Below are 26,890 nucleotides of genomic sequence, written 5' to 3' on the forward strand. Positions count from 1 at the left end.
TGGCCATGTGACACATTTCATCTAAAAAAAAAAAAAAAAATTATATTGTAATACTGTAATACATTTTTAAAGTTTTTATAAGTGTCAATCTGGCCATTTGCAAGCCAATGCCAACGTTAGACGTCCACTTGAACTGGAAGGGCTGGCTTTGAATGCTCGTGTCAGTGCCATCAACGGCGCTAGTTGACCAATTAGTTTAGACCGGGAAGGTTGGCAGTGATAATTCGACGTCACCAGTGAGGGACGACGATAATGTGTTTGCTACATGTAGGGATTTTCCCGCAGAATGGATATCTGGCGCCGTGGCTTAGTTGGTTAAAGCGCCTGTCTAGTAAACAGGAGATCCTGGGTTCGAATCCCAGCGGTGCCTTTTGTGGTGCGTTTCAATTTGTCAGGTCAGTACTTATTTCACGGTAATACACATTAATCAATCTAATTAAACGTGATGTATTAACCAAACCCACTACAAAATACATCAATACACACAAAAAAGTACAAGTCGAGCGAATCTTTTTTTTTTTTTTTAAAGCAAGCTGAAGACAAAATAATTTGTTTTTCCAAGCAACTGCTTTACATTGTATAATCATACATCGTATAATCCATGTATAATTTAATATTATGACATACCCGTAAAGCAGGGGTCCCCAAACTTTTTCCTGTGGGGGCCACATCACTTTTCCCTTCTCTGATGAGGGGCCAGGGTCAGTTTGTAGCAGGAAAAAGTGTGACGATTGCAGGAGTGCCTAAATATAAAAATGTATTGTTTTTCAGAAAGCCACAATCAAATAACCCCTTTTGGATTCTTCACGGAAGTAAATAAAATAATATTATATAATAATAAATAATAACTGAAAAAGAGGGTTAATTTGACTGGGGATCCCTCTGTGGGTGTGTGATATAAAGCCGGCGACGCTATGGAGTTGTGACTCCGATGAGAGAATCAACAGGGAACGTTCAGGATTTGTTTCCTTTAATGATGATGAAAGGAGTATGAGATTTATTTTGTTTTAATGTGGTTTCTGTGAATACAAGACAACCATATAACATGTCAGTAATATAATATATATAACCTATAAACATATACTGTATTATAAACAGTGTTGTCACGGATTACGTAAAAAAGTAATTTAATTACTGATCACACCTCAAAAAAGTAATATAATTAATTTGCTGATTACTTTATTATCAAAGTAACTAAGTTACTTTAAAAGTAACTTATCAATTACTTTTTACCAATTTTTCTCCTTTTGCTGCCTCAACGTAAAAATAACAAAAAAATGTCATCGCATGTAATTGAGTTTTTCACATAAGGCTTCATCTTTGAGTTAGCGGAGGTTTAATTAGTCGATGGAGTTGATTTCAACCACCATTGACTTGCCCTAGCTTAGCCATTCCGGAGCCCTAAAACTAACAAATAACTGACCAACTGCACGAAATTGGTTTAAATAAAGTCCAACGACTAATTAAATCCCCGCTAACTCCAAGATTAAGCCTAATGTAAAAAAAATTCTGATCTTCCCCTGTGAAATAAAGACCTAGGTTTGTAAATGCTACCAACAACAACTTGAACAGTTGATTGAACTCGAACAGTATTGAGGTGTGTATATACAGTGGGGAGAACAAGTATTTGATACACTGCCAATGGTTGGCAGTGTATCAAATACTTGTTCTCCCCACTGTATATACAGTATTGGCCAAAAGTTTGGAAGCACCTCAAAGGTGGATACTTTGAAGAATGTAGAATACGAAACTGTTTTCAGTTATTTCACTTTTTTTGCCATTCCACATGTTCGTTCATAGTTTTGATGTCTTCAGTGAGAATTTACAATAGCAGTGAAAATATAAAACGCAAAAATTATGAAGTGTGTCCAAACTTTTGACTTTCATTTCAGTCTTCCACATGCTTCTCCCCCCAGTCACACAAATGTAAAACTCCGCCTATGATTACAAACTATAAAACGTACATAATTACGCATATTATAAAGGCTGGTTGCAAACTGTAGAAGTGCTGGCTGTCTCGGTACCTTTCAGCTTTATTTCGAGTTTTTTTCGCGACACGTTGTGCTGAAATTCCAAGTGCTTCTTTGTTGAATTGGATGTCGAGTATATAGCGGTCGACAGTCTTTCTGAGCCAGCGCAGAGTTTGCAACGCACGGAGATATTTTTGTCATCTTTACTGGACGGATATGTGAAGTAATGGCTGTATCTCTAGTGAGCAAATGCAGCCGTTTGTTGTATCTCTCCGGCTCCATTACTGTTAGCATCCTGATAGGTACTCAGGCTATTTTCCGATGAGAAAACGTGAGATGTGATGTCACTCCCAAACTCAAGAGCAGTATTTTCTATTCAAATGGTCTTTGTACGTGACTACAGTATTCTTCATTCTACATACAGTATGAGGCAACAACAAAATAGTAACGCACAGGCACTGAGGAAACTAACTTTAATCAGATTACTGGCTTGGAAAAATGAACGTGTGGTGACCCTTTATTATGACATAATTCACCCACCGAACTTGTGTGTGGGAGATGTTGTGCGTCACAGTCACGTGACACAGACACTTAAGAACCGTGTGCGTTCCGGCTGAGTTAGCAGAGTTCATAGTGAGTTACAAGAGACACATGAGCAGCCGAGCACGGCAAATAAGACTCCACCCAACGTCTTACCGCTACAAACGCGTTAGATTGCTCGTTACTGAAAGAAAGTAATCAGATTACAGTACTGTAATGACAACACTGATTATAAACATATCTAAATTAACAGGAACAACATTAAATATAATATTATGGTGACCCTTTGTTGACATAATTCACCCACCTTAATTGTGTGTCTGATTGGCCGAGTGCGTTACCGGCTGCGTCACAGTCACATGACTAGACATTATAAAGAGCCGCGCGCGTTCCGGTTCAAGAGAGAGCGCACGAGAGTTCACAGAGCTGGACACAGCAATTCGAGCAATAAAGACTCTTAACAAGCAAACCGCTTCACTGGTGACCCCGACGAGCCTCGCTGAAGTCTCAGAGGCATTTTGAACACTTTACGCAATGGCGGATGCTAGCTTTCTCGAGCTACCGAAGTTCGACGAGTCTTCTGCGGCCGCGTGGTTGGCTAACGCGGAGGAGCAGTTCGTCCTCCGTGGTGTTTCCGACGACACCATGCGCTTCTACCACGTGGTGGCCGCGCTCGGGTACTCAACGGCGGTCAGAGCACAGCTTCGTGGTTTATCCGCCGAAAGTGGGCAAGTACACGGGGCTCAAGGCGCACCTCCTCAGACTTTTTGAACCGTCGTACAAATCGACGTCAGAGGCTCCCAGGGTGCCCGCCTCGAGAGCCCTGCTGCCCGAGGTTCCCGCCAAGGATGGCGGCACTTCCGCCCCGGTTCGTCGCAACCGTGCTTCTGTCCCGGTACCCACGCCACCGCCGCGCGCTTCCGCTCTGGCACTTCCCGACGCCGACGTTGCTGTCTCGCCTCCGGCCCCGCTCTCGCTCACCTCGGCTCCGTCGCCGCTCTCCGTCGACGCCGCTGCGCCCGTCCCTGGCTTTCCCGGCCGCGGCGCCATTGCGCCGGCCTGCGGCCTACTCGACGACGGTGCGCCGGCCTGCGGCCTACTCGACGACGGTGCGCCCGCCTGCGGCCTACTCGACGACGGTGCGCCCGCCTGCGGCCTACTTGACGACGCCCCGTCCGCCTCGGGCCTACTCGACGACGCCCCGTCCGCCTCGGGCCTACTCGACGACGCCCCGTCCGCCTCTGGTCTACTCGTAGGCGTCCCGTCCGGCCCTGGTCTACTCGTAGGCGTCCCGTCCGGCCCTGGTCTTCTCGACGGCGTCCCGTCCGGCCCTGGTCTTCTCGACGGCGTCCCGTCCGGCCCTGGTCTTCTCGTCGACACTGCGCCTGCTCTTGACCTTCCTCACGACGTCATTCCTGTGCCTGCGTCACTGGCCTCTGCTGACGTCACTCCAGCACCTGCGCCTTTGGAAGTCTCCGAGGTCGCCCCTCTCCCGGCGCCGCTGGACGCCGCTGCCTCTGACCTCGCTCCAGCGCCTCCGGGAGTCTCCGAGGTCAGTCCTCAGCCTACGCCGCTGCCCATCGCCGCTAGCCTTGCTGCTGTGCCGGCGGCTCCGGAAGTCTCCGAGGTTGCACATCGGCCAGCGCCAGCGAACGTCGTCCCCGACGTCTCTCCTCATCCGCCGCCTTTGGACAACGATGACGTCGCTCCGGTTTCGGCGTTTCCCCCGCTCCTGCAACGACCGGTCAACCTGGTCCGTCTCGCCTGTCGCCCTTGTCCACGGCCGGGCGACTCCGACCGCCGCGCCCGTCGCCCTCGTCTGCAGCCTCGACCGGGTGGTGCTGCTCGTCGCAGGTCTCGACCTCTTCCTCGACCGCTGCTGAGCAACGCGTGCCGCCTCTCTCGGCGTCCGCTTCTCCGGCCTCACCTGCGCGGTGCTGCACGGCGCGCTCCTCGTCATGGGCGTCCTCCAGACCGTTCTGCTCGGACGTCCCGCATCTGGCGTCCTGGACGGCCGCCTGATCGTCGCGTTCCGTCGCCCGCCGCCTGGCATCCTAGGCGTCCTCCAGACTGTTCTGCTTGGGCGTCCCGCATTTGGCATCCTGGACGGCCGCCTGACCGTCCGTTCGGTCGTCTTCCACAGCCGCCCCGGCCGCGCAACCCTTCCGTTCCGTACTATTGTTTCGGGTTGTGCCTGGCGTCATGTGTGGGTGAATTCTGGGGGGACCTGTGTGGTGACCCTTTGTTGACATAATTCACCCACCTTAATTGTGTGTCTGATTGGCCGAGCGCGTTACCGGCTGCGTCACAGTCACGTGACTAGACATTATAAAGAGCCGCGCGCGTTCCGGTTCAAGAGAGAGCGCACGAGAGTTCACAGAGCTGGACACAGCAATTCGAGCAATAAAGACTCTTAACAAGCAAACCGCTTCAATATAAATGAAATACACTGCTCACATAATGCATACATTGCTAATCATTCACAATAATGAGCATACACATTAAGCAGGAAAATAACTAACAATTTAGATAAGTGAAATGGCAACAAACAAAATTCTGCCTCCACTATGTACCCAAAGGGGCCAACGATTAGCATTAGCGATTAGCGCTAGCGGCTAACAAAGGTTAGCACAAGGCGGCTAGCGGTTAGCTCGTGGCGGCTAACGAATACAAGGGACCCTAAGCAGGTGACTCATCTGCCAAACGTGTTTATGCACTGCCAAGGCACACTTCTGCAATATACCCACCTCTCTCATTCACACACAACACTTGGACTGCCACTAAACAGGACAGCAGCTTGAACGAACAGCAGGCAGTAAAAGGAGGAAAAAGTGACTCTTGTACACCGGGAAGTGAAGGGAGGAGAGACAGTGACTCGTGCGTGCGTCGCTTTTCTTAAAGGGCCAGCATAGTAACAATTAAACTAAAACACAAACATGCAATGGGGCTTTGCTACAATGACATTATTAATTAAATAGATAATAACCAAATGACCCTCTCTGGGTTCTTCACAGAAAAAAAGTCAGGAAATAAATAACGCTATTGGGGGGGGGGGGGGGGGATCTAAATGCTCTCTGGTATTGTTCAGGGGGCCGGTGTTCTGACAAATTTTAGAACAGGTGTTCTGACAAATTTTGCAACCCATCAAAAATTGCTACCTTGCGGTTTTGCGCATGCGTGTAATGTTGAAAATGGCCGCGAATGCAGCGATTCCAAAGTAAACATTACAAACTTTCTTTAAAGAAAGGAATATTTACTTAAGTTTGATCATGTAAAGACATGTACAAAAGTTCTCAGACACATCCTACCATGTTTGCTGCACTCAGCAACTGCACCCCGCGCTATCATTGTTAACGACTTCGCCGTGTCGTAAAGTATTAATCTACGCCATTTTCGTGTTGCACATGTATGTTATGATGTATCTGGTTTAGTTAGGACCTTTGGATAACATTGAGAGTCCAACTGAATGTAAAAGAGGGCTTTTTCAGCGCCACAAAAGCTTTGGGAGCAAAATTTTATAAGGGAGAAAATTTTGACTGAACACCGGACCAAATGTGGAGGCGGGCCGTATCTGGCCCGCGAGCCGTAGTTTGGGGACCCATGCCTTAAAGACTATCACAGACATTTGTAGTTTGTTTTGGATCGTGCAATACTAAACATAAAGAGCCAAATAATCAAAGCGGAAATAAAACTGTGATGTCTTCAAATTAAGAAAACAATGGAAAATAGTAATGTCAAATTACCCAAATAAATCCACTATAGCATGACTAGACCTCTTGTAATGAACCGCATAATTTATTATCACGATTGGATGGAGTGTCTTAAATCCCGACAAACTGCCTTTTAATTTGAAGCTCCAAACCGGATATGATATATGTTGCACTTTTAATCATCCTGTCGCTGCAGACTCGCTAAAGGACACACAATGGCTTTTTAAAACCATTCAATATGCCAGCTTCGCTTGTCTGAAAATTGATGGACGCCACACCTGGGGAAGTGTGGTGGTCGTGTCCGAGATAGGAGGCCAAATCTCGGCTAAAGGGGGACGATGGGGGCGACGGTGCGGCTCGGGATGCTGGTGGTGTTGGTGAGCTGCACCGCTGAGCTGCGTTCAGGTGAGAAAAACAATGCATTACTATCAATACACTAGTGATACCCAGAATCATTCATAATAATAGCCATCAACTGTCATGCTTGGTGGTGGAGGTCGTTTTATCTTGCCCTGGGGGGTCCTCACGATAAAACGATGTGGGCTTTTGTTGTGGTGACGTCACCTCCAACACACAAACACATACGCTCACACGTTGCTGTATTGATCTGCGGTGGATAAATGATCAGTTTGAGTGTGGAAACAAGGGATGGCCTTTCACCGCTAGGATGCTGCTACACTGTATCAGCATTACATCACTGCAGAGTAGACACACGCGCGCGCATGCACACACTGGATGACCATGTTTCAGTGCCAATGACGGCGATAGACGTCCAATCCATTTCGAATTACAGTCTATCACTGTCAATGGCAGCCAATGAGTTAACCCTTATGGCAGGTAACTATTTTGGTCATTAAAAAATATATATCATTATCGTTTGTTATTGATATGATTTTTAAAAATTATTATATTATTTTATCATAAGCGGATTTTAAGGTGGGCAAGCCCCCCTGGTGGCCGACAAGAGTCATTGCATGTAATTGACTTTCCTATATATATGTATACAGTATAAAAGTTGTAAAGCAACAAAACCAACAAAAATTAATAGGATAAAAAAATATATATTTTTTTTTATAATGGGTCAAAATGATTTTTCGAACAGATCATGTGACTAGCAACTTAAACGGTCATTTGCTTTGCATATAATTTTCAAAAATAAAAATTTAAAATTAGGGGAGGGCAATTTTACCTTTCAAATGATTTTTTTCTTCGATTGAAAATATTTTTGTTTTTTTTTTGATTGAAGCATTAAGGGGATTAAATGATTTAGACACAAATATCCAACAAAATATGGCCCAAACACAAAAAGGATTGCTTCAAAGAAAACTTTTTTGATGAAAAATTAAGTGTTCAAATGCAAATTTTTCAATCTCAAATATTTTTCAAAATTTTTTCCCATGATTTAAATTTTTCTTTTTTTGATTGAAGTGATTTTTCTTTTTGAAGGAACTTATTTTTTAAGTGAATAATAAAGACAAAAATGTCCTAGCCAAAATGTGGCCCGAACACAAATCAACATTACTTCAATCAAAAAAGTTGTTTCAATTAAAAAAAAACGACTTAAATAAAAAAATTAAATAAATCAAAGAAAAATAGTTTTCAAATACATTTTTTTTTTTAGTTTCAAATTTATTTTTGTGTATACATTTTTTTTTAAATTGAGGTGGCTTTTTTTGGGGTTGAAAATATATATTTTGATTGAAGCAACTTTTTATTATTGAAGCAACTTTTTTTGATTGAATAATAAAGACACAAATCTACCTCCATATGGCTCCGCCCAGGGGATACAATTTTTGACTGGGGTAACTACATTGGCACAACACCGGCCAGCGGGCATACCATATTCAATGGATGACGATCTTGGCGAAAAGTATTGCCTTGGCAGCCTGATTTAGATGATGGGATTGTCAACTTATTGTTATAAATATTCTTGTAAGTTAATTTTATTGCTGACACTGCGTTTCGGGGTCATAAACATGTTGTGCCCCAAAAGTCAAACTCCGCCTATGTATTTTATATACGTGTTTAATCAATAACTACATTAATAAATTAATAACATGTTACACATAACAGTTTCTGGAGAAATTGCAAGTCGGTGAACTCTCTTGCTCAAGGACGTAGGTTTGATCTCAACGTTGGTAGGGACGATATAACAGCATGACTTACATGTCCACGTTTTGCTGGGGACGGGACATTAATAAGACCAAACAGATTGGGTGAACGGGGGTCAGGGCTACATTTTTCATGAATATGAACCTAATTAATTGATAGGCTAAATTATCAATGCAAAATAAATCTGTATGGACTTATACTTTAATGTGTATGGGTTCAGGTGATAAACAAAAATAATGTGTATTGACTTGTACTTTAATGTGTATTGGTTCAGGTGATAAACCGTTCAATTCAAACCTTTGTTTTGAAAAACTACTAAAACATTTTGAAAACTTCCAGAATAAATGTCTGGATTTTATTAGCAAATTTAAATAACATTTTTTAACATGAATTATATTAACATACACGTGTTAATCATCTCTTAACTATCCAGGAATGCAAAAAATAAACATTTATCTTAAGACCACTCAACATTGTGTGTCTAAATAAAGAAATTAAATATAACTGAAAAAAAATCGTAGTCAGGGATCAACAACAACAAAAAGTTTAGTAAGTATAATAAATGTTAACAGCTTCCTACTTGTATTTTGCAGGTTAGCAAATTCCCCCAGTTTAATGTTAACTCTGTGGTCGGACTTTTAGTAGCAAAATTAGGAGTGTGTTCCCCACCTCCACAACATTGATTTCTTTTTACATTACTTACAGTGGCTGCTACTGCTAGTCCAAAAAAAATCGAAGGGGGCGGAGGAGGTGGCATGTTGTCAACATGTTGCATTTTTGTGAGTGATGTGAGAGCGTGTGTTGGGGGTGGGGGGTCAAGTCATCAGCCAATCAAACATGCGTTTAAGGGAAAAAAAATGGACTGGCACATTCAGCAAGTCAAAAGATGTAAATGTAAGTCTGAACATAATGCAAATCACTTAATAACGATAGGGTCAATTCTATCCTTAAAACATTTGGGAAGACATTCTAAATTACCTATATTTTGGAGTAATCTAGATCACTTCCTGTTTATTTTGGGTCACTTCCTGTTGATTTAGGTTACATTCAAGGTCACTTCCTGTTGATTTTGGGTCATTTCTGGGTGATGTTCTTATTTTGGCCACTTCCTGTTGATTTTGTCATCCAGACTAAAGCGGACAGCTCAAGTTGTTATCAGCTCCAATAGCGACACCAGGGGGTGGCCACGGCTCCCCTATAAATTTATTGGCCACCCCACTCGCCAGTATAATATCGGATTGTAGTAGCTGTGGAACTCAAAATTTTGACTGGACTGTTAAAGTGCAATAAACATGCTTTCATGTGTCATATGCACAATCAGACTCAAGCTTGCCATTCTATGACCACACCGGCCTGTTTAATCCCTTGGTGTTGTTAAAGTACCGTAAGAAATGAAGCATACCACTAGAGGGGACTGATACTCTATTGACGAATAATGCTTAATTTCTGTAGATTCTTTTCTCTCACTGGAATTCAATGTATGTTTGTCGTTTTTTTTTTTTTTTTTTTTTTTGTATTTCTCTGGCTTTAATGCGGTTATTTAATATCTTAGTACATACATATAGTACAGTATAATCATGAAAGTTCATATAGATAACTTTGTGCTGAGAAAAAATACCATTGTTTAAAAAAAAAAAAAAAAAATATCTAACATCTTAAGCTGTTACTCACAATGTTACTTATGACTTTCTTTTCACCAAGTACTGGTTCTCATGTTCTTGAGTACTATTTTGGGATGTCTACTTTTAATTTTACTTGAGTAATATTATTTTTGAAGTAACACTACAGTCCCTGACAAAAGTCGTGGCGCTTATCCATTTTATAGAAATAATTACTAATAACCTGACTTTTAATTATTCAATGGGTTTCAGAAATGGCTCATATGAAAGCTAAGACCCTCCCAAATGATGTTGAATGTACAAAAATATATTTGTTTCACTGAAAAAAGATTTTTCATTTAATGAAGAAATAAAGGTCAAATTTTGGCAAGACGAAAGTTTTGTCGCCTACAGAAAGTAGTGTGAAAATTGAACAAAAAATGTACTTCAAATACATAACATAAGCGAATTAAGTAGTGGTGCTGTGAGATCCAAATGTAATATTTTGTATGACTTCCATGGGCTTTAGCAAGGATTCATACAATTTATTGATGAAGTCATCAGGAGCATCGAAGAAAGCAGTCTTGCATGCCTCCCAGAGTTCATCAACATTCTTGGGTTTCGTCTTCCATGCTTCCTTTTTCATCCTAGCCCAGACATGCTCAATGATGTTCATGTCTGGTGACTGGGCTGGCCAGTCCTGGAGGATCTTGATCTTCTTTGCCTTGAAGAACTTTGAGGTAGAGATTGAAGTATGCGATGGAGCACCATCCTCCTGCAGAATGTGTTCCTTTTTATGATTAGGAATATAAGAGGCAGCTAAGATTTGTTGATATTTCAGACTATGTTGCATTCAATGTCAACCATACTGATGATTTTGATGGAAAATCAATGTTTATTCAACATCGGTCTGCTCTCTGGTTAGCCCACCTCTGGTCGTGACACTAAACCCTACCCAGAAAGCAGACCGACATTGAATAAACGTTGATTTTCCTTCAGAATCATCAGTATGGTATCGAAATTTTCGACGTCAAGTGACGTTGAAACAACGTTGTTCTATGGTATGTCAGGCGATGGTTGGGTTAACATTGTTTCATAGTTGTTGGACTAATGTTGACAAATAGTTGATTGATGATTGACCGGGAAATATTACTTGCCAGATGACACTTAATGATATCTGTCATAAGCATTCAGTAATGCCCATTATAGTGTCATGTTATAATTATGACGGTCTCATGACAGTCTTATGACGCTGCTGTTGAATAAAGTGTTACCTATTAACCCAGATAAATCGACAAAAAAAATTACGGTAGATAAAAATCCAAGGCTATTGAAACTTTGGTGTGCACGTGCTTGCATACAGCAGGTTGCGGCGAGAGGGTAGAGGTCCACATGGAGCGCCGTGGTGTGATCTATAGCCCCTCCTGGCCTTTAAACTACCCCCCCGGACTCAACTGCAGCTGGACCATCCAAGCAGGCCATGGAGAGATCATTACCATTAGGTAATGTTCACACACACGCACACACCCCCACACATACCAACTAATGGCTTTCCTTCATTTCAGTTTCCGGGTGTTTGACGTTGGTGAGCCTGGGAACTGCGAGTCGGGTGATTGGCTGCTGATGACGTCATCTGGGTGGGGAGGAGGGGTGCTGGACTCACAGCGTCTGTGCGGTTCTTTGCGCCCACAGCCTTTCATCACCAGCAGAGGGCGAGCTTTGCTCTACTTCCACTCAAAAGTCAACGCTTCTGGACAAGCTCAAGGCTTCCACATGTCCTATATCAAAGGTGAGTTGACATAATTTTATGTCGACATCTATGTATTGGATGTTGATCCTACTTATAATGTTGCCAGCTCCTCCAAAATATATTTTTGAACAAAATTGTTGGGCAGAAAAAGTTAACTTACTCATTTAATTGCGAAGTTCTGAATACATTTAATTGAAAAGAGTATGCCCTAAACTCTTTATAGGGGAAGTAATTGAAAAAAAAAAAAAAAAAACCTCACAAAGACCCGATGCCAAGTCTCAATAATAATTACATATGGCGAAAAACACAGACAAGGCTGAAAAAGCAGGTTCTGCTCTTGCCCCCTCTTTAAAATAAACGGCTGTATTTTAAGCCAAAAGAACTGTTGTGTTTGATAGACCAATATGTCTATATGCTGCCATAATAGTTTCATGGTGCATTATGCCCCTGGACTCTTTTTAATTTGTCTGTTTTACCCTGGAGACCCCTCTTTACAGACACTGCGCAACCGCTTTTGTTTCAACCCAGCCTTAAGATCGATCGGGTCCGATCACGTCATTTTCAAAGTATCGGAATCGGCAAAAAAATATCGGCCATGCCTTTTTTTAATATTTATATATTTTTTAATTAAATCGTTTTCTAATTGTATTTAAAGTTACAGACATAATATGTTACACTCATCCAGAGTCTTTAGGCTTAAGGTAGGGTTATCAAATTTATCCCGATAACGGCGGTAATTAATTTTTTGAAAAATGTATCACGTTAAAATATTTAACGCAATTAATGCATGCGCTGCACGAGCCACTCACGCATTGTCGCGCTCAATCTGTAATGACGCCGTTTTACCTATATAGAGAGATAAAAGGCAGCGTAAAATGAGTAGAGTGAATTATGGCAGCCTTTGAGCCTTTTTTTAATTGGCTAAAGCCTTACAATCCCTCTTCCCACGATTAGAAATATCATGGGAAGCAATGTGGGGAAGCAAGGTAGCAATGGATCTTTTTCTTAACACCTTATGTTATTTCCCAACGCAGAGAAGATATATCAATTGGTAGCACTACGCACAGTCATGGTTCCACTTCCCATCATGCATTTGGGCATGGCTGCAGTATCATTTACTGAAAGCTCAACAAATACACTAGATGGCAATATTTAGTCACAATATACAAAGTCACAAGTCTTTTTATCCGTGGATCACTCTCACAGAAAGAATGTTAATAATGTAAATGCCTTCTTGAGGATTTATTGTAATAATAAACAAATACAGTACTTATGCACTGTATGTTGAATGTATATATTCGTCCGAGTTTTATTCATTTTTTTTCTTAATGCATTACCATAATGTATATGATCGGGAAAAATTATCGGGAATGATTTGAATTGAATCGGAAGCAAAAAAAAGCAATCGGATCGGGAAATATCGGGATCGGCAGATACTCAAACTAAAACGATCGGGAGCAAAAAAACATGATCGGAACAACCCTAGTAAATATATTTATTATTCGAAATGTCTATTATTTTTTAGCATAAACTTATTAATTGATGTCTAATGTTTAGTTTAAAAAAAAAAAAAAAACGACTTAAAACGACTTTAAAAAAAATTATTCACTCGCATATTTTAAACTTTTAAACAGATTACGTCACAATGAAAAAAATGTGTCTGTAAATCGGTAACGGATATCTACCTCGTAACTATCGCTTAATTGTATTTATTTTGTTACTGTCGCATTTCCCCCCGATATTTTAGATGATGAATAATCAATCCAAACAAAGAAAAATTGCAAAAAAACGTTTAAAAGGGTAAATATTTGAAAAAGAAAATTTCGACCACTCCTTGTTGTCTGTGAATTCTGCATCACGACCCTTATCATAGTACCGTGTTTCACCCATAAAATCCCCACAAAATCCGGCTGTGGCTATTCACAGCTGTGTCTTAACACTCGGTGACACATGCTACACAGAGCTTTTGGATCGAAACAAGGTAAGTATGCGATAATATCTCGTGAAAATCCTGGTGTCTTTAATTATGCTCTCTCATGCTCTCAACTCAAGTTACCGGGAAGCCACAAAAAGACATACATTGCAGTCAAACTCTAGCGCGAGAATTATAGACACAGCAGGCTAACTGACTAGCATGCTGTCCATTATCTTTTCGACCCTTGTTGCCGTTTGGATTGCTTATTGTGTATACTCTTCAAATAGTTCTTTACTTTGCTAAAAAAATATTTGTATCTGAAAATTGGCAATGTGGGTGCTAAAACTTTGCGTCTATTCCAATTATGATGTGCAGGTCACTTGGGTCAAAGCAGCTGCCAGCCGGATGAGTTTTTGTGTGGCAATGGCAAATGCGTGCCGCACTCTTGGAAGTGTAACGGCCAGGATGAGTGTGGCGATGCCACCGACGAACGGGGCTGTTCGCCGCCACCCACCGAGGCCCTTACGGGGCCCTGCCCCCGAGGGACGCTCCCATGTGCCTCCGGTCGCTCCACTCGCTGCCTGCCTGCTGCCCTGCGCTGCGACCGTTCCCATGATTGCCCGGACGGCAGCGATGAGCTGGGTTGCCCTGACACTGCGTGTGGGAAACATCTAGGTCACTTCTACGGCTCCTTTGCGTCGCCCGATTTCTTCCGGCCTGCTGCAGGGGCGGCGGGTGAGCTGCGGTGCTCGTGGGTCATGGACACGCGGGATCCTAAACCAATCCTGCTGCGGCTGGACCTGCGACTGGGGCCCGGGGACGCGCTGCATGTGTATGATGGCGCCCTGCACCGGGCCGAAAATCTCCTGCAGGTGCTGTCCTACCATAACAACCGTCGGCCAACATTGTTAGAGTCCAGCCGGGGGCAGATGAGCGTACTCTACACGGCCAAACCGCGAAGTCCTGGACATGGGTTCAATGCCACCTACCAGGTAACCAACACCAATTGCAGAGATTGCGACGAGAGAAACAATTTGGACTCAGATTTTTCAGTTTTTGTTGTTGTTTTCTCTGGTACTGCAGGTCAAAGGCTACTGCTTCCCCGGCGAGCGTCCCTGCGGTAGCGAGCAGGGTTGCTACTCGGAACGTCAGCGTTGTGACGGCTACTGGCACTGCCCCTCTGGCCGAGATGAATCGTCCTGCCCGGCGTGTCCTGAGGGCGAGTTTCCGTGCGGCGGTGATGCCGCGGGGGCCTGCTATTCAGCATCAGAGCGTTGCAACAACCAGAAGAGGTTTGGTTGACTCAAGTCTACATGCCTAAAATTACACATATTACTAAGTTGTACTTGTCCCCAAAATTTGATTGAAATACTAAAATGTTACTTTCCCACCATTGCAACTGCAAAGGTGCCCTGACGGTTCAGACGAGAGCAACTGCTTTGACTGCCAGCCAGGCAACTTCCACTGCGGTGACAACCTGTGCATTTTTGAGACTTGGCGCTGCGACGGCCAGGAGGACTGTCCGGACGGCAGCGACGAACGTGATTGCCCTACGGCAGTGCCGCGTAAAGTGATCACGGCCGCCCTGATAGGCAGCCTGGTGTGCGGGCTCTTGCTGGTGGTGGCACTCGGCTGTGCTCTCAAGCTGCACACTATCCGCGGTCGTGAGTTCAGAGCCTTTGAGACGCAACTGTCGCGCATGGAGGCGGAGTTTGTACAGAGAGAAGCGCCACCTTCTTACGGACAGCTCATAGCGCAGGGACTCATTCCGCCTGTGGAGGACTTCCCTGCTTACAATCCCGCACAGGTAATTGTCACGCACTCCTAAAACAGCAATTGACCAATCATACGTCCTCGCAACCGTTGTTAAGCGAACATGATCATCATACGTCCAAAAGTGAAGCAGTGTGCCTATGGCGTGTGTAGATCAGACCTGAGGTGCACAAAGAGTCGATCTGGGCGAGTGCGGTTCTTCCCCTTCCCAAAGCCAAAACACAGCTGGACCAGTGCCTTCAATTCATAAAATAGTGTGGATGGTCTCACTGCCCGGTAAATGTCTAAAAAATGAACAGGCACACATACTTGTGTGATAAGTTAACACTAAGCTTACGCCAGAGGCTAACTAGCTAGCCTGCTTGTTTTACTAGCGTTAAGACCATTCATAAAACTGGATATCAAAGTTCTAGTTACTGTTATCAAATATTAGCTCTTACTAGAATTTCATCGCTATAACGTCTAAGTATAGCTCTTTCATTAGCTAAAGTTAGTTACTTTGTTAGCAGTCCATTCTGTGAGTGCCCATCCATCCATCCATCCATCCATCCATCCATCCATCCATCCATCCATCCATCCATCCATCCATCGCTTAATTCAGCGTCAGGTCTTGGGGGTAGCAGCTTTAGCAGGGAAGCCCAGACTTCCCTCTCCCCAGCCACTTCAACCAGCTCCTCCGGCAGGATTCCACGGCGTTCCCAGGCCAGCCGAGAGACATAGTCTCTACAGCGTGTTCTGGGTCTCTCAGGGCCTCTCGGAACATCTCTCCAGGGAGGCGTCCAGGAGGCATTCGAACCAGATGCCCGAGCCACCTCAACTGGCTCCTCTCAACGCGGAGGAGTAGTGGCTCGATACCGAGTCCCTCCCAGATGACCAAGCTTATCACCTTATCTCTACGGGAAAGCACCGACTCCCTGCGGAGGAAACTCATTTCGGCCGCTTGTATCCGGGAACTTGTTCTTTCCCTCACCTATGGTCTCGTGACCATGGGTAAGGGTAGGAACGTAGATCGACTGGTAAATGGAGAGCTTCGTCTTTCGGCTCAGCTCCTTCACCACTACGGAACCGGATCCGCCTGTTGATCTCCCGCTCACTCCTTCCCTCACCCGTGACCAAGAACCCAAGATACTTGAACTCCTCCACCTGGGGCAGGATCTCATCCCCGACCCGGCGAGGGCACGCCACCCTTTTCCGACTGAGGACCATGGTCTTGGATTTGGAGGTGCTGATCTTCATCCCGACCACTTCACACTCGGCTGCGAACCGCTCCAGTGAGAGATGGAGGTCACAGCTTGATGAAGCCAACAGCACCACATCATCTGCAAAAAGCAGAGAGTGCTGAGGCCACCAAACTGGACCCCCTCAACACTTTGGCTGCGCCTAGAAATTCTGTCCATAAAAATCATGAACAGAATCGGTGACAAAGGGCAGCCTTGGTGGAGTCCAACCCTCACTGGGAACGAATTCGACTTACTGCCGGAAATGCGGACCAAACTCTTGACACCGGGGCTCGGTACCCCATACTCCCGAAGCATCCCCCACTGGACTCCCCGAGGCATACAGTCAAACGCCTTCTCCAAATCCACAAAACACATGTAGACTGGTTGGGCGACCTCGCATGCACCCTCGAGGACCCTGCCGAGGGTGTAAAGCTAATCCCTTTTTCCACGGCCAGGACGAAAACCACACTGCTCCTCCTGAATCAGAGATTCGACTTCCCGACAGACCCTCCTCTCCAGCACCCCTGAATAGACTTTACCGGGGAGGCTGAGGAGTGTGATACCTCTATAATTGGAACGCACACTCCAGTCCCCCTTCTTAGAAAAGGGGACCACCACCCCAATCTGCCAATCCAGAGGCACTGTCCCCAATGTCCATGTGATGTTGTTGAGGTGTGTCATCATTCCTCCATTCTGTGAGTGCGCTAACATTAAAGACTAAATGTGAAGTAAGGTTGGCCAACCATGTTTTTGAATAATATTAATGGCTAAACAATTATAAGCATATTTTCGTTATTTTTTTTAACGCAACCCTTCCAGATTCTTTGTTTAACCCATAGCAACGCCCTTGACAACGAAAATGCTTTTCTTCGACAATCTTCGGAAATCTTCGGAATTGACGTCACACCGAGAACTGCGAGGGAAGTCTGCCATACACACAGTATTGTTGCATTGCTTCTCGGTAAGATGCCACGGCGGTGTGTGGCGATGTATTGTTCTCAATCTAAAGAAAAGTTGTATGAGTGGCTGAAGGATAGCAGGGCACGTAAATGGACATCTTTTGTTCGCACTAAGCGAATGAATTTCACGCCATCATCGAGTAGTGTTCTCTGCTGCAAACACTTAGAAGATGGCTGCTTCCTCAACCGGTCTGCTTATGATCAAGGATTTGCCAAAAAGTAAGTGTGATTTTTGGATAGATGACTGATGACTTTGCCAAAGCAGAGCTGCCAACTGTTGTGGAATGAACAGTAAAAAGCTAGCGGCGTTAGCCGAAAGCTAACTCGCGGCAATCCCCGATCATAGTTGTTGTTGCGTGTGCTAGGTTAAGCGTGTTTAAATTGTGCGTCATCTACGATCTTCTCCGAAAGGGTTCATCCACTGTCAGTCAGGAAAGGGTTGTGGATGTGCATATAAGCGGGTCGGCGTTGCGGTAATTCACGGTCACGTTGCTGTAAGAGACACACACACCGGTGAGTTTGTGCACATTTATTTGTATTTGTATTATGTATTTCCACCTTCATGCTTCAAGCATTGCTTTTGGACGGTTCGGCGTTTCTTTCACGGTGATCGCATGATAGCCTTCTAGTTTGTGTTTTACGAGAGCCGCTTATAAGTGGCAGCTGACAACTAAAGTTGCACCGATACCGATACCAGTATCGGCAGGGGGCGCCGATCCGGCCCGAATTGGTGGTATCGGTATCGATGAGTACCAACATTTGGGGCGCCGATACCATCTACTGGCATCATTTGAAAGCAAATATACTGTCCTCCCCACGTGAGCTAACTTCCCAAATCATTACCTCTGTATGTCTTTGTCTCGAAATTACCAAACGAAATTTACACCTCCGTCTTCAATATTGCGGATGTACACTACAACGCATATCCGCGATGTTATGTTGCTCATTTAACATGGTATTCACAAACGATTAGCATGCGTAAGTTAATGCTTGCTGTTGTAGCGCCGATGGGATCAGAAAGGTTAAGACCGTGGGAGACTCAGCAAACTCATGGTTTCATGATGAACAATGAGTGCCAAATTAAGAGCGCCGTACTTCAAACTCGTCCTGTTTATGAAAGTCGATTGTAATATGGTGGTGTTGTGCAGTAATGAGCAGAAGTGACTTCTGTGGCCAGAAAACACTCTAGCGGCGCAGCGCGCGCACTAGATATCATCAAATAGCAATCTAGATGTCGTATTCTAGATCCCATGCCAACTCTCGCGCGCACACACTAGATATCATCAAATAGCAACCTAGATGTACTACATTAGATCCCATGCCATGAGCTGCGTGAGCCCAGAGCGACGCGTAGTCCATAGACTACATTGATTAAATAGAAACCGCCATGACTGAATGGAAGTTTTTTTGTTTTTGCATATCGTATCGCAAATCAAGACAGTTTGTCATCAAGCGTCAAGGGCAAGACTCAGTACGACCGCAAGGCAAGAGGTGTCGTATTGAAGCCAGGAGACAGAGTATTAGTCAGAAATCTAGGAGAGAGAGGTGGGCCTGGAAAACTGCGTTCTTACTGGGAAAAGAAAATTTATGTCGTGAAAGAGCAGATCTCAGACAACCCGGTGTACGCTGTTCATCCAGACGGTGCTGATCAAAAGAAAACCAGGACACTACACCGAAATCTACTCCTGCTGGCTAATGACCTACCAGTAGAGATCCAGCCCCAGTTATCCATAACAACCTCAAAGTCTTCAAAAAGCCATGTTAATCCTCTGCCAGGAACAAGCCGTGGAACTGAACAAGATGTAGACACTGACAGCTCTGACTCTGATGACCCAACTGATGGCTATTGGGTGAGAATCCCAGTGCAACCTTCGCCTGAGGAAAGATTCAGTCCGACCCTCTTGGCATCACTTGAAGTCCTTGAACCAGTGCAAAGACAGGAACCTGAAATGCCACAACAAGCACCAGTTGAGGGGAACATTGACGAGGACATGGTTGAGTCACCAGTTCAACTTAGACGGTCAGGTAGAGAAAGGCGGCCATGCCGAATGCTCACTTATTCGTCTCTTGGCAATCCAAGTTACGAGTTACGTCCAGCCGTAAATGCAGTTGACGCCAACCTGATCCCCTGCACTCATCCCTGGCATACACAACCATACTTACCATTCCCATACACAACACACCAGCCATATCCATACTTGACCTATCCGATTCGTAGTTATTGACATGTTTTTTTTGTACATAATAACTATGTTATTGGTCATTTTGTACATAGTGAAAGTTGAAAGTTGTTGTTAAATATGGTTACCTTGTATTTTCCTACCTCAAATAAGTGTCAGTAGCCACTTTTGTTGTTGGGGAGCGTGTGACACCCTAATATAGGGTGATCCCATTTGCATGTGGGAAATGTGTCATTGTGTATAGTTGAAAGAAAAAGAAAAAAACGTAATTTAATTTGATTAAATTTACTTTTCTAATGATGTCAAAAGTGCAAATGTCAAGGCAATATTTATGTTTAATATTATTTTTCTTTAATGAAAATACCACAAATAGGATGTTTAAATATAGCTGTTAAGAGAGCTGCAGCAATCAACAGTGTGACCCACTTTACAAACAGTAAAAATTGTTCACAGCACTTATATACAAATTTTTTCTTCAGATCAGTAAGAAGTAAGCACATAAATATTATGCACTAAAATGCTTGTTTATATGATGGCACTGTTATTTTTGCTTGTTAGCAAAAAAACAACAACAAAAAAACCAAAAAACAAAACAAAAACAAAAAAATAATAATAATAATAACAGTTGTATTTTCTGTTTCAGAGCATTAACTGTATTGAATTGTATCGAAAATCGTACCGAACCGTGACTTAACTGTAACGTTGCATCCATTATACGCACACACACACACACACACACACACACACACACACACACGTATATATATATATATGTTTTTGTTTTTTTTTTGCAAACAGATTAGTATCGGAATGGTATCGGTATCGGCCGATACTGCACAACCAGGTATCTGTATCGGTATCAGGCCCAAAAAATCGTATCGGTGCAACACTACTGACAACTAGCGTGTTGGTTTAGCGTAGCCATTGAGTCAATCTCGCAGCGAATCAGCGACCGGCGCAGGTCACGCAGTCAATCATGGGAAATGTAGTCTCGGGACAACACTGAAGTGGTGCTTTGTAATCTGTTCGCTTGTGTGAAAAAACTACATTTCCTCACGCCATTCGACGCCACTTCTACAGGCTCTATCTATCGCTCCGCACAGCCTGCCGAGAGCCCCAAGCTGTGTTCGTACTGTTAGCTCCATGTGTTAATAAAGAAATAAAGTCAGCACGTCGTTTGTTTGATACCTTTGTCAACAAAAAAGCCCATAACAAGACACTATGCACGATCCGTTTAAGAGACGCTGGGACTGGAGAGCTGTGAGTAGTAGGAGGCGAGGGGTGAGATGAGCGAGAAGCAAAACTTTGCGGTCGAATGTGGCGGCAGTCCGCTATTATTTTGTTTTCTTATTGTTGCCACAATGAAGTGGAGAAAGCCATCAACGACTCATCTCCTTCTTTCCCCCCAATGTTTTTAGATTATTATTTTATATGCACGAGAGCTGCCGGATCTGCCAAAATGAACATGTAGTCTGATTATTATTTTTTTTAAACAATGTTATCAGATAGACAAAAACATAAAATTATGTGCAAATGCCTGCATCTTCAAATCATGAAAATAATAACAGCTTATATTTGACCAATCTTGTAATCTCGATGGGTCTTGTCTCCATTCCATGTCAGGTAGTCCAGGCACATTGTTTGCTTCCTGATTAGCGTCTGGCTAAGACATGTTAGGTCCAACATAAAATTCCAACCTCCTCTTCTTCCTCCAACTCTTCAAAAACTTGGATCTCCTCCCTTGCGCTCGATCTATCGCTTATATCGCTGTTTGAATAATTGTTTGAAGGGCTTTGTATGGCGGCTGTATGGAGCGCTGCCATCGCTGTTCTTGGTGTGACGTATCACTTCCGGGTTTGTCCCCTTCGGAAACGCGATTATTTTGTCAAATATACAACATAGAAATTATTTTTTCATGCTTTGTTGGACAATGTTTAATTACTTGAATTGTGACCCTATTTGGCATGTTATGAAATTACTTCACATTTGGTCTTTAAGTAACATAGCGTCCTAATAAGTACCTCGAACTTATTTTCTTATTATTTTTCATGCAACATTATTGAACAGACACCTTAGTATCCCGACCCTTTGCTTGCTGTAAGCATTGAACATTTATAATAGCTTGCTACAATATTTTACAGTATATTTTTAATATAACCCTCTGCTGCATATTATCAACAAGGGATGGGCAAACTATTCCACAAAGGGCCACGATGGGTGCGGGATTTTGTTCCAACCCAAGCATTTCACCAATCTGTGGTGTCTTACAAGTGCAATCATTTGATTGCAGTCAGGTGCTTCTTGTTTCCGCTGAAAGCTAATTGGTTTAACTGTACGACCAGGACCCACTACGGCCCTTGAGGACCGGGGTGCCCACCCATAATTTAAACCCTTTTGCATCTGTCTGTATTGGCTTGTGCCATTGGAGTCACAAAGGTTGTTAGGTTAACAACTGCAACTAAGGGGGGGGGCTAGCTTTTGCGAAAGGTCAGTTGGGGGACTGATTAGTCAGTGGACTTTTCGAAATCGTAGCAAACTCAGCTGGTTTGGTTGCATTGGTTCAGTCACACGAGTGAGCTATTGTTATGAACAGCTGTTTATCGGTACATGATAATATTCCGCTGTATCTTTTTCAGGCCTCCATGTTGCAGAACCTACGCTTGGCCATGAGCCGCCAACTCAGACGTCACACGAGTCGCCGATCTTCCGCTTCCTCCTCGTCTTCGCGGCGCCGCTTCGGGCACTTGTGGCGTCGCCTGTTCCGCCGAGAAGGCCGCCCAAGAGGCCATATCCCACTTCTGGATCCACCGGCTGGGACGCACGTCAGTCTGGGCCTTCAGAGCTACCAAACCGCGGGAGGCGGTGTAGACGCTGAACGTGTTCAGGGACATCCGGAGGGCGCCGATCCACCGGAATGTGCATCGGAGGGTTCTGCCTCTCCTCTTTCCTACCAATCAGGCGAAAGCTTAGCGGGGTCGGCGCTCTCTCTGGAGGCACCCGGTCCAAGTGACACTTCATTGGGGCCGACCCCTTTTACTGGGCCCCACCCTCGGCCCACGAGAAAACTGGTTCTGGATCTTGCGCTAAACCTAAAAGGGGTCTCGCTTAGGCGATACTCCCCACTCGGACCTCTCTCTCAGGCCAATCCCCTAGGAGCCGGCGCCCTACCCCACCCCTTGGACAGCACGCCCCCATCATCGACGTCGTCGTCTTCAGAAAGCGATGGCGGCGGTCGGACGCCGGAGATAAGATGCCGGGAGAAGGGGTGGCGACGAAAGAGAGGGGAGGGCGGCGACGCTTTGGGTCGTCAAACGACGCCTTGCTGACGAGCGATACCTGCCAATCCGCCCGGCAACAAAGTGTCCTTGAGACCTGTACTCCCTTATGTCAATTCTAACTGATTGTAAACACCCTGGAGAAAAAAAAAAACTCACTCGATTGTAGCATGCTAAATGCTACGCAACAGGTTGCGATGCCATGGCCGCCTTTGAGTCGCGAGTAGCAACTCGCTACCTAGCGCTAATATGCTTTGCCAGCAAAGTGAATATGAACAGTTCCTAATGCTCGCTTGCTTCGTAATTTGGGAAATTTTGTGAGGAGGATCATATTATTTTTGGATTTTCAATCATTTTGGACTTAAGTTGAAAAACTCAACAAGGTGTAAAGGGAAAATTTATGATGCAAAAGGAAAGAACAATGGTAGTGCACTCAGGGTTCCCGCGGGGTCTTAAAAAGCCTTAAAAGCATTGAATTTATGAATTTGGAAATAATACCTTAAAAAGTCTTAAAAAGTATTGAATTTTCATATCCGGGTTTTAAAATTCATGATTTATGTAACTTCTCTGTGTTTCATTTCTCCGCAAACGTGTCATTTTGATTAAATGGAGCCAATCATTGAGAACGCAACGCAGCCCAGGGTAAAAATCGTCGATTGCAAGCACTGATGGATTATGGGATATTGTGTAGTTCTTTTGACTTGCTAATCCAAATCAAAACAGCGTTGGCTCACCTAAAGATGACTACAAATATGGCTGCTACTTCAATTTGGTGTGCTGTGTGACCAGCTGAAAACGATCACTATTATTATCAGGAGTGGGAACTGCTGTGAATTGGAATGAGTTTATCACTAGTAGACGTCCATTCCATTTGAAGTGGGAGGGTGGCAGCGAATGAACATTCGAATGAACATTCATTCGTTCGTTTGTGATTATGACATGACACTGCCATGAGCATTAATGAATGCTTATGACAGATGTCATTTTGTGTCATTCGGCAAATTACCTCACTTTTGAATGGATGTTAAGCTCCGAGCTGTACAGAAATAATGGATAATTTGCCAGATGATACTTAATGTCATCTGTCATAAGCATTCATTAATGCCCAATGATAGTGTCATGTCATAATTATGACGGTCTTATGGGAATCTTATGACGCCGCCGTCAAATAAAGTGTTACCTATTAACCCAAATAAAGTAGCGGCTTACAGTCCAAAAATTACGGTATATACTGGTTATGTCCCCAAGAAACACAGAATTTTTTTTTTCAAAGTATTTAATTCCTTGCCTACCATTGACAAGGATAAACGTTCAATTCGTTTAAACTAGGAAGATTCATGTGTCGGTACCATTCATCCTCTCCCAGTCAAAACGTATTGGACGCCTAGCATCGTCAATGGCAGTCATTGACTTTAAAAAATTCCCTGTAAGGGTTAAAAAGAAAAAACTGCATGAGCGGGTTCATATTGTTAGCGTGTATGTAGCGTGTATTTCCTGGTTATTATGGGATTTTTCCATTTACATTCTTGAGCAGGGGCCAAAGTTTAAAGACACAAATGTTAAAAACAGAAAATTGCATTGTACTTAACATGGACAAACTTGATTTTACCAGTTTGAATTTATGCAAAATGGTCCCATCATGCTAATAATTTACAAACAAGAAGGTTACCAGTAGAAGCAAACCACGTCATTATTTTTCAGTCATTAACAAGCTGTATTTTGTAATATATATTCTCTATGTAGTTTGTGCCCGATGTATGATTTTTGACTATTACGCATTTAAATTGTTTAAATTAGGTTTAGCGTCGGCGGACCTTTTACGCACTGTGCCACCATTAGAGTTGCCTACCATGTGCCACAAGTTCTTATTTCCTGTGTCTATTTCAAGCTACAGTGGGGAGAACAAGTATTTGATACATTGCCGATTTTGCTGGTTTTCCCACTTGCAAAGCATGTAGAGGTCTGTAATTTGTATCATAAGTTCTCTTCAACTGTGAGGGACGGAATCTAATACAAAAAAAAACAGAAAATCACGTTTTATGACTTTTAAATAATAATTTTGCATTTAATTGCATGAAATAAGTATTTGATACATCACAAAAATCGAACTTAATATTTGGTACAGAAACCTTTGTTTGATATTACAGATACCAAACGTTTCCTGTAGTCCTTGACAAGGTTTGCACACACTGCAGCAGGGATTTTGGCCCACTCCTCCATGCAGATCTTCTCCAGAGCCTTCAGGTTTCGGGGCTGCTGCCGGGCAACACGGACTTTCAGCTCCCTCCATAGATTTTCTATCGGGTTCAGATCTGGTGACTGGCTAGGCCACTCCAGGACCTTAAGATGCTTCTTACGGAGCCACTCTTTAGTTGCCTTGGCTGTGTGCTTTGGGTCGTTGTCACGCTGGAAGACCCAGCCACGACCCATCTTCAGGGCTCTCACTGAAGGAAGGAGGTTGTCAGCCAAGATCTGGCGATACATAGCCCCATCCATCCTCCCCTCAATACGATGCAGTCGTTCTTTACCCTTGGCAGAGAAGCAGCCCCAAAAAATAATGTTTCCTCCACCATGTTTCACAGTTGGGATGGTGTACTTGGGGTTGCACTCATCCTTCTTTTTCCTCCAAACACAACGAGCTGAGTTTAGACCAAAAAGTTCAATTTTGGTCTCATCCGACCACATGACCTTCTCCCATTGCTCCACTGGATCAGTGGGTCAGTGGCAAACTTCAGACGTGTCTGGACATGCACTTCAGCAGCGGGACCTTGCGTGCGCTGTAGGATTTTAATCCATGATGGCGTAATGTGTTTCCGATGGTTTTCTTCGAGACTGTGGTTCCAGCTCTCTTCAGGTCATTGACCAGGTCCTGCCGTGTAATTCTGGGCTGATCCCTCACCTTCCTCATGATCAGTGATGCCCCACGAGGTGAGATCTTGCATGGAGCCCCAGAACGAGGCAGATTGACCGTCAACTTGAACTTCTTCCATTTTCTAATAATCGCTCCAACAGTTGTTACCTTCTCACCCAGCTGCTTGCTTTTTTTCCTGTAGCCCATCCCAGCCTTGTGCAGGTCTATTATTTTATCCCTGATGTCCTTACACAGCCCTTTGGTCTTGGCCATTGTGGAGAGGTTGGAGTTTGTTTGTTTGAGCATGTGAACAGGTGTCTTTTATACAGGTAACAAGTTCAAACAGGTGCAGTTACTTCCGGTAATGAGTGGAGAACAGGAGGGGTTCTTAAAAAAGAACTAAGAGCCGAAATATTTACTAGTTGGTAATGTATCAAATACTTATTTCATGCAGTTGAATACAAATTTATTATTTAAAAATTATACAATGTGATTTTCTGGATTTATGTATTAGATTCCGTCCCTCACAGTTGAAGAGAACTTATGATACAAATTACAGACCTCTAAATGGCTTGAGAGTGGGAAAACCAGCAAAATCAGCAATGGATTAAATACTTGTTCTCCCCACTGTATTTGCTATAGAACTCTATTTTAGCATTTATTCGATTTCCTTGACATCCACAGCAAGAATATCGAACCAAATTTCAATGCTTTTCCATACTTTGCCTCGTCTTTTTGATGTTTGCATAGCTCGTCATGTAGTTTAGTCATCTCCGAAAATGCCTTAAATGCTTCATTTCCCTGCTGTTGTCGCCATAAAAACGGGTAGAGGAGACAAAATCTCTCCACTCAGGGGGAATTTTGCTTGCTGCAGCTCCAAACAGCAATTTTATGCTGCCTTCAATGAAATGAGGCGGTTTTGTAAGGTCACAGTTTGTTCATTTCAAAGCCCTGGACCTAGAGAATATACTACAAAGACTACAAAAAAGAAAAAAAAAAACACTTATCTGTTGGCAGAAGTAGAAAATGGCATCCAC

At 43.7% G+C, this 26,890-nt stretch overlaps 1 protein-coding gene and 1 non-coding gene across 2 annotated transcripts; both read left to right on the forward strand.

The window, feature by feature from the left end:
- Positions 1 to 296: 296 nt before the first annotated feature.
- On the forward strand, positions 297 to 370 carry trnat-agu (transfer RNA threonine (anticodon AGU)). Its single transcript has one exon. It is a non-coding gene; the product is annotated as a tRNA-Thr (tRNA).
- Positions 371 to 6,406: 6,036 nt separating this feature from the next.
- lrp3 (low density lipoprotein receptor-related protein 3) lies at positions 6,407 to 26,378 on the forward strand. Its single transcript, XM_057826350.1, has 7 exons — positions 6,407 to 6,625; positions 11,294 to 11,432; positions 11,496 to 11,719; positions 13,971 to 14,587; positions 14,679 to 14,887; positions 15,003 to 15,402; positions 22,364 to 26,378. Exons 1-7 carry the CDS (start codon positions 6,559 to 6,561, stop codon positions 23,051 to 23,053), a joined length of 2,346 nt encoding a protein of 781 aa, XP_057682333.1. The 5' UTR covers positions 6,407 to 6,558; the 3' UTR covers positions 23,054 to 26,378.
- The last annotated feature ends 512 nt before the right edge of the window (positions 26,379 to 26,890 follow it).

Source organism: Corythoichthys intestinalis, chromosome 1 (assembly GCF_030265065.1).
Source record: "Corythoichthys intestinalis isolate RoL2023-P3 chromosome 1, ASM3026506v1, whole genome shotgun sequence".
NCBI lineage: Eukaryota > Metazoa > Chordata > Actinopteri > Syngnathiformes > Syngnathidae > Corythoichthys > Corythoichthys intestinalis.

Bases quoted from the DNA above. Each gene is read 5' to 3' on its own strand.
- lrp3 (XM_057826350.1), top strand. From the start codon at position 6,559: ATGGGGGCGACGGTGCGGCTCGGGATGCTGGTGGTGTTGGTGAGCTGC. The intron at 11,433-11,495 runs GTAATGTTCACA...CCTTCATTTCAG, and splicing joins GGAGAGATCATTACCATTAG to TTTCCGGGTGTTTGACGTTG. The intron at 15,403-22,363 runs GTAATTGTCACG...TATCTTTTTCAG, and splicing joins CTGCTTACAATCCCGCACAG to GCCTCCATGTTGCAGAACCT.